Source organism: Neoarius graeffei, chromosome 3, assembly GCF_027579695.1.
Source record: "Neoarius graeffei isolate fNeoGra1 chromosome 3, fNeoGra1.pri, whole genome shotgun sequence".
NCBI classification, from domain to species: Eukaryota; Metazoa; Chordata; class Actinopteri; order Siluriformes; family Ariidae; genus Neoarius; species Neoarius graeffei.
In genome coordinates, this window is record NC_083571.1 from 28,213,085 (window position 1) to 28,226,845 (window position 13,761).

At 39.6% G+C, this 13,761-nt stretch overlaps 1 protein-coding gene across 1 annotated transcript in view; it reads left to right on the plus strand.

Moving 5' to 3' along the window:
- The window catches only part of LOC132882751 (CD209 antigen-like protein C), a 57,889-nt gene extending 46,264 nt beyond the window's left edge, over window positions 1–11,625 (plus strand). The window contains exons 3-5 of the mRNA XM_060915856.1: window positions 8,948–9,072; window positions 9,184–9,293; window positions 11,484–11,625. Coding sequence (XP_060771839.1) covers window positions 8,948–9,072; window positions 9,184–9,293; window positions 11,484–11,625 — 377 coding nt within the window. The remainder of the gene's footprint in view (window positions 1–8,947; window positions 9,073–9,183; window positions 9,294–11,483) is intronic.
- The last annotated feature ends 2,136 nt before the right edge of the window (window positions 11,626–13,761 follow it).

The following is a 13,761-nucleotide window of genomic DNA, read 5'->3' on the forward strand; positions in this document are numbered from 1 at the left end:
CCTCCTGGAAGGTGTCAAAATCACTGTTTTCTCCTTGTCGCACACCCAGACTTTTAAACTAAAAGACTGAAAATAAAGTTTAAGAATATGACTTAGCTGGTAATTATTAATGTACATGTATTAAATAATAGTCACATAAATACAATGTCATATAATATTTCATTTGAGTCCATCATTAATATATTTTTTTATACAAAATATACCTGTCGCACAGTATTGGCATCATTTCCACCACAACACTGTAATGTCCCTTTAAAAAGTTTGTGAGAAAGATTGTTTATGTGTTTACCATGGAAATCTACACTGACATCAGAGCACATGTCGAACATGGAGGGCATTTAAATTTTCATTAAAAACTACTGAAGAAAAATCAAGGTAAATATTGCTTGATCAGTAAATACATTTATTGTACGTCATTTCCAAACATGCTGTACTGTCATGGGTGTTTTTAAAGAGATGAAAATTTTAAGTTAAATAAGAGTATCTTGCATACATGAAATGCTAAGTATTAATTCAAAGCTAATCAGTGAAGCCATCTTCCATTTTTTCACAAAAAAGTGTAGAAATGTCATTTCCACCACGGTCATTTCCACCACACTGCTCTCTGTGGTGGAAAAGACAGTGTGTGGTGGAAATGACATTTAGGATGATAACGTTCAGGTGACATGGATTGTGAAAGAAGATATATGTAATACTTAATATAATAGAACATGTTACATAATATTAGAATAGAAATTTTTAAATATTATACAATATTAATATATTTATTTTATTTAATCTTTTTTTAAGATGCCGCCTAAAGCAACAAAACAAAGGTCACAAGCCTATAGGGACAAGATAAAAGCTGACCCTACAAAATATGAGGAGAGACTTAAACGAGACAGGGAGAGATACTTGAGGAAAAAAGAAAAAGGAGTAGTAAAGGCAATCACAGATCTGTCAAAGCGGGAACAACGCAAACAGAGGAGACAGTGGAGAATCAATCAAAGAAATAGACGAGAAAAAATAAAAAAAAATCTCACAATGCAGGCCTACCTTTCCTCCACCACACCACCACATTCTCCTGATGCAACCTTGGAGCCAGAGCAGGATGTTCACCTGCCCCAAACAGCACGCCCTGATCAATCTCAGTCCCAAAAACAGAGAGGAAGGAAAAGGGTAGCAAGGAACCGTCAGAAAGTATATGTAGCACTGTATGAGTGTAATGCCAAACTTGAGAAAGCTTTGCGAACAGCACAGAAATACCGGCAGCGGTATGACAGACTGATGAAAAAAAGGTGTCAGGTTGACTCTCCAAATGCGAAATCCAAACGGCAAATGGTTGCACCATCTAGCACTCTACGAAAAACTTTAGTTTTTCACAACGTTCTGATCACTGAATTGAGAGACAGATATAAACATCTCCAAACAGACAGAGACAAGCACATCATTTCAAAGATTATGGCAGGGAAAGTCCTTAAGGAGTATCGACTACTAAAAATGGCCAAAAGGGAATTTGGCTTTTCACCTAGAAGAATGAGAAGTAATGAAAAAAGTACAACAGCCCTTACATACACGCGGAAGAAACAAAAGAACAGCATTAGTCTAGCCACAGAAGAAAAAAATCAAACAATTCCTAGGAAGAGATGAGAACAGCAGAGCATCAACTGGAAAAAAGGAGACTGTGACAAAGAACAAGACAAACGCTACGTTCACACTGCAAGGCTTAAATGCTCAATTCCGATTTTTTTGTGAAATCCGATTTTTTTGTGAGGTCGTTCACATTAACAAATATATGCGACTTGTATGTGATCCTCAGTATGAACGAAAAGCGACCTAAAAGTGTTCCGCATGCGCACTGCAGGATACGACGACGTCACACGCAGTGAGCACGGCCAGTGTTTACGGAAGTAAAACCGCCCGGTTGCGGTATGACTCATCCAATCTAGCTTGAATAGCTGCATCCCCCCAAATGGAAATCAGCTCCCTAACCTCTGCGTCCTTCCATTGAGAAGATTCAGAACCTTCACAGCCCGAAGCGTCCCTCGCATTGATGTCATGCGCAGGGGCGCAGATACGTTTTTTGAACTGGGGGGGGGGGACAAAAAACTGGGGGGGGGGCAAAGCTGCCAGCAAACCAACCCCAACATGCCTGTCAAACTTGTTAGTAACCATAGCAACCAAGCTCGAGCTCGCAACCTGTGCAGTCTGCGCAGCTCAACCAACCGAATATCAGTCTTTGTTTTGTTTTATGTGAGTTGTTGCAACTATATGTATACACTGCTGTGCACCTCAATAAACCGAATGGTAATTAGTCTTTTGATTTTTCCGTGAGGTTTGCCTTATGCAAAGAAAGACAGCATAGACGTTTTTTCCTCCCTATAAGTAGGGGGGACCGAACGAGGTGAATTTAAATATGACTCGTCCCACCCTCTATCTGCGCCTGTGATTATGCGCCATGTTGTTGTAACTTTTTTGAGAGACCCGCCGCCTACTTCAGCGCAGAATAGTGACGTTTGTGGCTTGTTGATGACGTGTAAGTCGGATGAATGCGACCTGGCGGTTCAGACTGAAGTCGCATATGAAAAGAGCGGATAGGAATCGGAATTAGCACCACATATCCAAACGGCCTGGGTCGGATTTGAAAAAATCAGATCTGTGTCGTTCATATTGTCAATAAAAGATCGGATACAGGTCACATATGGGCGAAAAGATCGGATTTGAGTCACTTCAGCCTGCAGTGTGAACGTAGCCAAAAAGACAAAAGCGGTTCCTAAATGAGTCTCTGGAAAAACTCCATAATAAGTTTAGGAAGGAGTATCCTAGCATCAGCATTTCTTACAGTGAGTTCTGCAAGAGACGTCCATTTTGGATAGTAAAGCCCACAGTTAGGGATAGAGATACATGTCTCTGTAAGATCCATGCCAATCTGCAGAATATGGCCAACAAGCTGCTTTATTATAAAGTCATCAAAAGCAGCAACATTGAAGATTTGATTGAATCCTTGTGCTGTTCTTCAAACTACACTAAGCAGTGCATGTACAGGGAATGTGCCATTTGTAAGGATAAAGAATTGGAACTCTCAACCTTTGACCCTTGGACCCAGACATTTTGGTATGAGTGGAAGGGAAAGGCTGAGGAGAGAATGAAGAAAAAGAAAGATGGTACAGAAGAAAAATTCACAGTCCATTTGACAGTGAAAGAAAAGGTTGAGGGTACTCTGCATACTTTGCTTGAAGACTTTTCCAGGGGACTAAGAGAAAAACTGGGGAAACATGTCTACAACATTAGACACCAGTATGCTGCTCTTCGTGGTCTGAAAGAAAACCTCAATGAAGATGAGGTTGTCCTGCATATTGACTTTGCAGAAAATTTTCTCTGCAAATACAGCAGCGAAATCCAAGCAGTGCATTTTGGAGACTCACATAAACAGGCCTCACTACACACTGGTGTGGCGTACACCAAAAACAGTGTCATCTCAGTCTGCTCAATCAGCTCCTCTTTTCGTCATGACCCCTGTGCTATATGGGCACATCTATCAAAAGTCCTCACTTTCCTAAAGGATCAACACGTCAGTGCTGTATGTGGTCAGTGATGGGCCAACCACCCAGTACCGCTCCAAGAAGAATTTCTTCTACTTCACCAACATTCCATTTCAGATGGGTTGGCGTAAACTGACATGGAACTTCCTGGAGGCTGGCCACGGAAAAGGCCCTGCGGATGGGATTGGCGCAGCAGTAAAAAGGAGAGCAGACGACCTCATAGCTAGAGGGAAAGACATTCAAAATGCTCGTGTTCTTTTTGAGGAGCTTCAGCAGGAAAAGTCAGCCATAGAGCTATTTTATGTTGAGCCAGAAGACATCGACTCTATGGACACTCATATGCCACCTGACCTGCAAACGATCCGTGGCACAATGAAGATCCATCAGGTAATAATTGAAAGAGGTCTCCTAACAAATAAGTGTTGTGACCTGAGTTCATGCTCTAACATTTTTTTTCTCCTGTCAGATAATCTCTGGTAGCCCAAGTCAAATGTTGTGGAGAATCCTTAGTTGCTTTTGCTCTGCACCTCATGACTGCACATGTTTCCACCCAGAAATGGTCTCGTTCCCAACATGGACTGAAGCTTCCCCCTCAGCTAGCACATCACTTCCTCCTGACACACCAAAGAATCTGCAGCACATTGACGACCTCCATGAGGGCCTTATTGGTCAGTGGTGTGCTGTAAAATATGATGGAGATGTTTATCCCGGCATCATCCAAGACATTGATACATACAGTGGCGCCCTTGTGAAAACTATGAGCCAGATTGGTCAAAATCGTTTTTATTGGCCACAAAGGGATGACATAATTTGGTACCAAACCATGAATGTCATAGGTCTTATCCCTGAGCCGGTACCAGTTACCAAACGCCACAAGGAAATTATTGTGTCAGTTTGGAAAGAAATCTGTGAGACATTAGAGTAAGCCCTGAATCACACACAGAGATACAAACTCTCACTCTCTCTCATACACACCCTCTCTCATACACTTTCTCACTCACTCTCTCTCATACACTCAGTCACACTCTCTCTCATACAGTACACTCACTCCCTCTCATACACTCACTCATTCACTCTCTCTCTCATACACTCACCCACTGTCATACACACACACTCTCTCTCATACACTCACTCATCCACTCTCACACACTCAGTCACTCTCTTTCTCTCATACAGTACACTCACTCTCTCTCATACACTCACTCATTCACTCTCTCTCTCATACTCTCTCACTCATTCACTCTCTCTCATACTCTCTCTCATACACTCACTCTCTCATACTCTCAGTATCTCACTCTCACACAGTACACTCACTCTCTCATACACACTCTCTCTCTCATACTCTCATACACTCACTCATTCTCTCGCTCTCTCATACACACTCTCTCTCATACTCTCATACACTCACTCATTCTCTCGCTCTCTCATACACACTCTCTCTCATACTCTCATACACTCACTCATTCTCTCGCTCTCTCATACACACTCTCTCTCATACTCTCATACACTCACTCATTCTCTCGCTCTCTCATACACACTCTCTCATACTCTCATACACTCACTCATTCTCTCGCTCTCTCATACACACTCTCTCATATACTCTCTCTCTCATACACTCGGTCACTCTCTCTTTCATACAGTACACTCACTCACTCTCTCATACACACTCTCTCTCATACACTCTCTCTCATACGCTCATACACTCACTCTCTCTCATACACTCTCACACACACACTTATAGGCCTAGACTGTTACACCCATCTAAGCCCCCTTCAGGTTCAGCATTGTGGGCGTTGATATCCTGTTTTTAAGACCCTCTGTTAGGTCATCTTTCTATTAGTAGGCAGTTCCATGATGTTTCATGATACAAATCATACAATTTCAGGAGTTAGTTACAGTTTCAAGTACAGAGTGTTCATTTAAGAGACCAATTAGAAATTTTCAGAATCCACTTTTTAATATTTCTGCCTTAAGCCATAGGTTTAATGAGTTATTTGCAGCCTATGAACTGTACTCATTCATGTTTGAGACATCAAGTCAAACTGTTTGATGAAATTCAGATATTGGCTTGGCACTAAACTAAAAACAGGTGTGTTTAATTATTTTGTGAACTGTGAAATGAGTTTTATAATTTTTCTAATAAATATACTTTTATGTCAATTCATTGTCATTTCCACAACACCTGGTCATTTCCACCACCACATGTCATTTCCATCACCACACATATTTTTTGAAAATATTCAAACAGTTCTCATCACACATTAAAACTATATGCACAGTTTCTGAGATTTTGTGTTCAATACAGCATTTGGTCCATAGGACAGTTAATTTATCTCATTTAAAAATGCATGGTTGTTTTATATCATGGACAAATGGGTAAAGTTACTTACAAACATGATCCTAAACAATTATTAAATGGTGTAATTTATTCTACTTTTACTTTACAGTTGTAGATTGAGATGTGGTGGAAATGACGTTTCTTCACTGCGGGTCAGATAAAATGTCAAAAATAACAATTTGTCTTGTAATCTAAGTTTGAACTCTTACATATCTTAAAACTAGGTATGTTATTTAAATGTATGATACTGAATTAGGTAAATTTTGAAAAAAGTTTTTCTTCATCAACTTCAAAATGGTAAAAGTGCCCCTAGTTGAAGAAACGCCCATAAATATTTGACATTAGAAGATTGGTCGAACTTTTCATGATCTGTATTTGAAGATAAATAGCATAGCCTGGATTTAAAACACTACTTGTGCATTCTAAATGTAGAACTTGCTTAAGTTTAGTACTGTACTGTATATCTTTGGTGTGTGCGTGTGAAGCAACAACATTAACTTATGTTTCAAAGATTATATTGTGCCTATTTAATCTTTGTCTTTTTATTATTAGGCACAAAAAGCAAATATAAATGAGCATTTCAATAAAACAACTGAATAATTAACACTTGTATGCATCAAGAGACTTGTAGGCTTTCATTGATTCTGTTGTGTATATTGAAGGCGTGTCAGTCATGTGCAATATTACATCACGCTCTAGTTTGGTGAACGCTCCCATACCATACAGGATAGGGTCGCCATCTTACCATGTGGGAACCACGTCATATGCTATAATTTAATACACGCTAAATTATTGGACGATATAAGAAGGATTAGCCAATCAGTTCCCACCTTTTATCTAGTCACATGTACACAGCCTCAGCAACCAAATGGCGCACAAGTAACGGCATTCCTTTTCAAATAAGTTCAACGAGAAAGTTTGAACAATTACGGGAAAATTGCATTTGCCCAAAAAACAACTGATTCAGATGTCATTGCAACCGATGATTTCGATCGGCAATCGGTTACTAATGAAAACCCTGCCTGAAGTTTGGAGAGAAGCAAAGTTGTATCGTCGCCTGTATGGAACACGCAGCCGCGTTGCTCCTCACGTCGACCTGTGAATGCTGGCAGTCAAGCTATTTCCTCTGTCCTGTTTGTCTTATCCAGGTGAACAGCGTTGCTTCTTGACTTGAGAGCACGTTAGCCACAATGGCGATCAAGCACGGCTTCGCCACTAAACTGACTCATAATGTGATTTCGCAGTCACTCTGCATACACAGTCATTGAAACTCTAGTTATCTATCTGATAACGTTCTTCAATTAAACTCCCCTCCAATGTCCTAGAGATGGAGTCAATACCATGTAAATTCACTTCCTCTAATCCGAGCTCAGACAAACCGTTCGCTGTCTTCCGACTCCTCCAACTCTCTCTCTCCCGCTACAACAGGATCTGGGTCATAGTTCATGGAAACTTTGCAGCCAATGAAATTATAGAAAATAAGGGATTATTTTCAGGTCGTGAAAAATAAATACGTTTCGGCATAGTACATGCAAACTCTTCCTTTTTTTTAATACACTTCTCAATATTTTCCACTGCGAAGAAGCCCAAAGAAAAAATATAGCACAGGGCTACATATGTATATCACACACTATTCATCCTTCACGTAATAGATCATTTCTTCATCATTTCTCACCACTGACCTTCCCTGCTCTCCTCTTCTGTTGGCCTCTTGATTCTTGACTCGGCCTTCAGCAAGTTTGGCATTCTCATACAAAGCAATTTTACAACCCTCCAACTCTTCAGACTTTCTCTGTATAGGTTTAGACATAACATCCTTCCACATCTCCCTCCCACAAGTCAGCACAACCATGTCATTCCTGCCCTGTCTGAATTTGTTAACTTTCCACATTTTACCAAACTTCAACTTCTTTGAACTACCTTAACTACACAATAGACATTATATCGCTGGTGAACCCTATCATTTGCTGCTTCCTTGGTGTCTCCTCATCAGTTCTCTTTCATAGAAAACTGGAATGGCTTTTCCTTCTTTTATCAGGATGAGGTTTTGTAGGCCAAAAAATTGCAAGTCCACACACAGAGGCTCGTCCAATCACTGGCTTTGGTCGGAATATAGAGCTCATTGGTTTGCTTCTCCATGGCTTGTTGAATTTATTCACTTACACAATGAATCTTCCAACCTGTGGGAACTTTATCCCATAATAATCTCCTCCCTCATCAAAGGGCATGAATGGACAGGGAATGTAATTTTGATTTACTCTGATAGCTTGGCCATCATACACATTTTTAATAAAGGAGAGTAAAAATCCTGAACATTATGTCCTTCCTTTGCTCGCTCACATCCTGGGCCACACAAAGATTATCACTGACATCCTCGTCTGATAACTACAAACAATACATTCAGCCTTTTCCACAGCAGTTTCTGTAATTTCAACTTCTGAGATATTTTGAATATACATCATAAAAAATGTTGGTTGAATATACCATCCAAACCTCTCTGATCTCATCCTCCTCAATTAAGACACAATAATGTTTACCTTCAAGCCCAGCATGATTGTGCAACAGGAAAAAATGTCCCTCTACTAATTAAAAGTGAATTCTCAGGGTTTTTTTTTTTTTAAGTCCTAATGCTCAAAAACTATTACCTCCAATTTTCTGTCAGTGTTTCTGTCTGTTCTCACTGACGTTATGGAGAAGCTTAAAGTCTACTTCAAGCTAAAATCTACTAAAAACTTGAAATTTTACTTAATTTTTTCTTTAAATTTACTCCCTTTACTGAACCTCACAGATGCAACTCACCTGTAACTTCTAAATAGTGCCTGAGTCTGTAGTTTCTGTACATCTAAGGTCTGAACGCTGACATGCACAATTTCTGTATTAAAATGTTACCCAACTCTGAACACAGCCTTAAATGTATTTTTCTGTGATCAGTTTAATGTTTCAAAGCGAGATATTTCAACTACAGTATTTACTACATCTCTATTGAGGTGAAAATATGTACTGAGGGCAATACAATGTCATCAATATTGAAGCTTAAATAATTTTGAGAATTATTCTCCCTTTTTTCATTAAAATGGTCTGGGTCCAGGATGGACTTATTTCAGTTCCAGTTTGTACTACATCTCGCAAATAAAGAAGAGCTGGACTGCGAGCAGACAGGACTGCAGAGAGCAAGGAGCAGACCTGGTGATCATAAAGAGCGGAGAGGAACAGGTGAGAGAGAGAATACAAATGAGAACAGTATCTGTATTCATATTGTGCTATTATAAATATAGCAGATCACATGTAGAGAGAAATACTTTGATATTGTTCTCTCCATCACAGGAGTTTATCCTGAACTTGCTGGGCAGCAGCAGAAGGGCTTGGATTGGTCTGAGTGACAGAGACACAGAGGGAGAGTGGAAATGGGTGGATGGTACACCACTGACCACTGTGTAAGAGACTTGTATTTATCTGTATATATTCCAAAATATCTTCCCATTTTGCAGAGTGCTACTACTATGAGGCCATCTACTGCATTTAATCACAGTCATAACATGACAAGGTGATCATCTGCTGATTGATAATTTGATACTATATTAAACTAAATGCTGAGATAATATAATTAGGGCCTGAGCACCGTTCGGTGTGAGACCCTATTGTTTTTCGAAGGATTATTATTATTCTGCCGTGTTTGGCCTTATTTGAGGCATTTCCCATGCACAAAAACTCATGAAATTCGATACACACATCAGTCATTGTCATCGCTACTCAGCCACAGACTTTTGGCCCCGGGCATGGCCCAGGGACTTCTTCATAGCGCCCCTTTTTCCATTTCCCATTGAAATGAATGGGTAGAACTTTGGAATGATGTCATAAGGCCATTTGGAGTGAAATTACACATGGTCATTTCTAACATACTCCTAGACGGTTCATCAAATTCATGTCAAACTTGGCAAACATGATGCCAAGATATTGCTGAAGTTGAATTGCTAAGGGATTTTTGATATGTTGAAATATTATAACCTATAATATGCCAAGATATTGCTGAATGTTGAACTTGATATCTTGTAGTACGATTCTGATTCTGATCCTCTTTAGCCGTTATGGGCCTGTCTGGTATAGTGCCACCAACTGGCCAAGGAAAGAATAGGGTTTTGAATATGTGTGTTTTGACATATGATGAATTTTAACATACTCCTCCTAGACGGTTCATGAGATTAATTTGAAATTTGTTATACGTGATGCCAAGATGTCGCTGATATTAAATTGCGAAGGGATTTTTGATATCTTGTAATATGTTGAAATGGCCTTATGATTTTAATATCTTGCCACATAAATAGGAAACGTGTCAGAAAGCCACAGTGCATTGACTGTATGGTCAGACACTTCTTACTTCAATAGATATTATGATTATTATGATAACCTGATGCCCAATGGGCCTGCCTGTTATAGCGCCACCACCTGGCCAAGCAGGAAATGTGCCAGAAATTGGCAATGCCTTAACTGATTGATCTGACACTTTACAAAATATTGTGTATTATGATTGTGATGATATTCACGTGTAATTCAGATGCCTAGCACAGCGGGACCATCTGGCCAAGTAGGAAATGGGGAAAAATGTTCAATTCATTGATGGATTGATCGGAAACTTTACAAAATATTGGATATCATGAGTCTGATGATATACAATTCTGTGCACACTCATACACACACTGTCATATACATATTTGTGCATACACACATGCACTCACAAGTATGCACACGCAACATCTATGAGCACACTCTCTTTTACACACACACACACACACACACACACACACACACACACACACTTTCTCTCCCCCTCTGACACACACACACACACACACACACACAATAATAGTGGAGCTCCAGCGGAGCACCATACCTAAGAAAAAATGGTAAACCCATCGAGTCGATGTTTTGTGGTTTGTACGTGTACCACCAGTCATACACACCGCCTAGTGGCCAGTGCTAGCCAGTAAAAAAATAAAACAAAAGAGACTGGCTAGGATATAAGAAAATTCAACAACCCAGAAACAGATAGGAGCTCCGCTTTTAGGCAGTGCCTAAATCGATATATTAGTGACCTGCCATCATTGTGCATTTTGTTGCAGACATCTGAAAACTCTGCATGTGTGTGCACACACTGCAGACACAGGAAAGCTAAGATGACTTAAGATTACAGCGTGAGATAGAGATAAGGAGAAGACACATGTATAGTTTTGTACATATATAAATGTACATTTTCACACTACAGAAACACACACACACACACACACACACACACACACACACATTTAGTCTTTGTCTGTCTATCTCTCATCCGTCAAGCAGTCATGGCATTTGCAACATGCGCATCACCTTTGAACATTTGATGAATATATGACATGTTCATGTTTTGTTGGGTGGCGGGATGTCCTGGGTTGCGGAACCACACGTGCGAGGGCCCATCAAGGCCGCTAGCGGCTTTAATTCCCTTTTATATTCTTATCACAACAATATTACTGCTGTGATCGTTAAGAATCTCAGTTAACATGGGCTAATCAGTTGATTTACTTAAATGTGTGGAATTGAATTTAAATGAACACTGATCTGTTTCTATGTATTTCTCTGCTTTTCAGGTACTGGTTTGATGGGGAACCGAATGATGATCGTGATGAGGACTGTGTTGAGATTTTGGGTAGTTCAGTTTGGAAGAGCTGGAATGACTTGCCATGCTCAAAAATTCAATTATGGATCTGTGAGAAAAGGGTTTTTTCATAATTAGGGAACAGTCCAGTAAAATATTCACAAATCAAGCTGAATTTATGGAGTGATTGAGTTCATTTTTTAATCATATGTAATGCTTAAAACGATCGCCAGAAGGCAGCTTTACACAATTCTGGAAATACAGAAATATAGTTGTAACTATATTAGCCTCAGCACTCTTCTTGTATTCTCTGGTCCTATCATGTAAAACTAAGGGTGTGATCACGAAGACTTTGTGTTGTGAAAATTTTATGTTCTATATTGCATTTATAATAATTTGTTTTCAAGGAATTGCCTGCTTTTTTTTAATCCACCCTTTTCATCTTAGCTCAAATGTAATAGCTTGCTAATTAAGTTTAAATTTAACCACAATTACCGGAATAACATTAATAAGGATCTCTGCAAGTGATGTTCACAAGTAATGCTCCCATTGTCGATTTTTATATGCTGTGTAGAATCCATATTAGCAGAGTCTAATGTGTGAGCTGATGAGGTACTGTAAGACACACAGGTGTGAGATCAGAGTTGAATTTATTTTGCATAATCACAGTCAGAGTCCATAGTGGGGTCATAGCACAGGCGGGCAGCAAGAAATCAGAGTAATCTATGAGCACAGACAAGTGTCAAAACCAATAACTTTGTCATGCAGAAAGCAAGAAACAAATTAGGCTTGGGGCGACTGATGATAGTATCAGGAATCACTGATCGATTCCAACAATTGCCATGGCAACAGTTTGGACCACAGGCTCTCCTGTTGAAAGGTTGTGCTCTTTCTTTCTGTCATGAGAAATGGAAAGTTTTTTTTTTGTTTATTAATGTGATATAAAGACATTGTGTGTGCAACTGAAGTATCAATGAATAAGTACAGTATCAGTCAAAAGTTTGGACACAACTTCTAATTCAATGTTTTTTTTTCTTTATTTTTATTAATTAAGTCACTTCATGTGTAATGGAAATTTCTAATAAACACTTCAGAATGCTTAGCAGTTGTCTTTTCAGTTATTTATTATAGTAGATCATATAAAGATATATAAAATAGGAAAGGAAAGAGAAGAATAGAAGAAGAGTAGAAGACACCACTTCAGTGATGCCGAGAGTACGCGCACTCTGAGTTGTGTTTTAGGAATATTATCTATTATACTCTGAAGGAATTTGCTCACTGCTTGTGTCTTCATGTGATTGGCTCAAGATTTTCTATGAAGCTTTACTAATGAGTGCACCTGGCATACTTTGGTACGTGCAGGCAGATGCAAGTTAGGGAGAGCTCAAGCTCCCTGCTTATCACCACTGAGGTCAGGAAGGGTGGTTACATCATGAGAAGATGCATAGTTAGGACGAACTCAAGCACCCTGCTCATTACCACCAAGGCCACAGAAAAGTGATTACAACATTGGAAAAAACATCTTTTTCAGTATATTAGGCCACTTGAGCTCAATACACAGAAACACAGAGAATAGGAATGTTCATCCACTAAATTTCCCTCACATTCTCCCCCCTTTTTATCCTACAGGATAATAATTGCTAAAGAAAGAAAAGAACTGTACACAGTTTCAGTGATGAGTTCTCGGAGAGATTCGACTTAACACGTCATTGAGTGTACAGGGATAATGCTAGGGCTGTTTTTTATAAGACATAGACATCTTAAGTTAACGCTAGCAAGCTACATACATAGATCAGGAAACAATAGAACAGGAAACAACCACAAATGAAAATGTTTTAAGTTCAGGCTAATTTCATGTCAACTGTGCTGATGTCATCGAACGGCATGTTGTGGTCTTCGTGTGGGTTTTGGAGGCCAGTCAGGTAAGTTGTCTGAGTCTATTTTCCCATCTTGTAACCAATGTTTGTCAGCTGCCTCTGAAACACAGACATACAACATTGACAGAAAACAAGGAGCAAACATAGCATCACAATCACTAAGCCCAGGACTGATATGGTGGATAGAATTAAGTCTTCCATCCACTAAACCAACGCCATCAGCTTTCGACTCCTCCATGTTCATCTGCTCATAATTGTAGAGCAACCTTGCACATCTTGTTCAGTGCCTCAGTAATGTTACCGAGTTAACCCTTGCCCTTCTTGATGTGTATTGGTGCTCAGAGGGCGGGCACGCCCTATCAGCCCTCATCCCACCTCACTGGGACTTGGAGG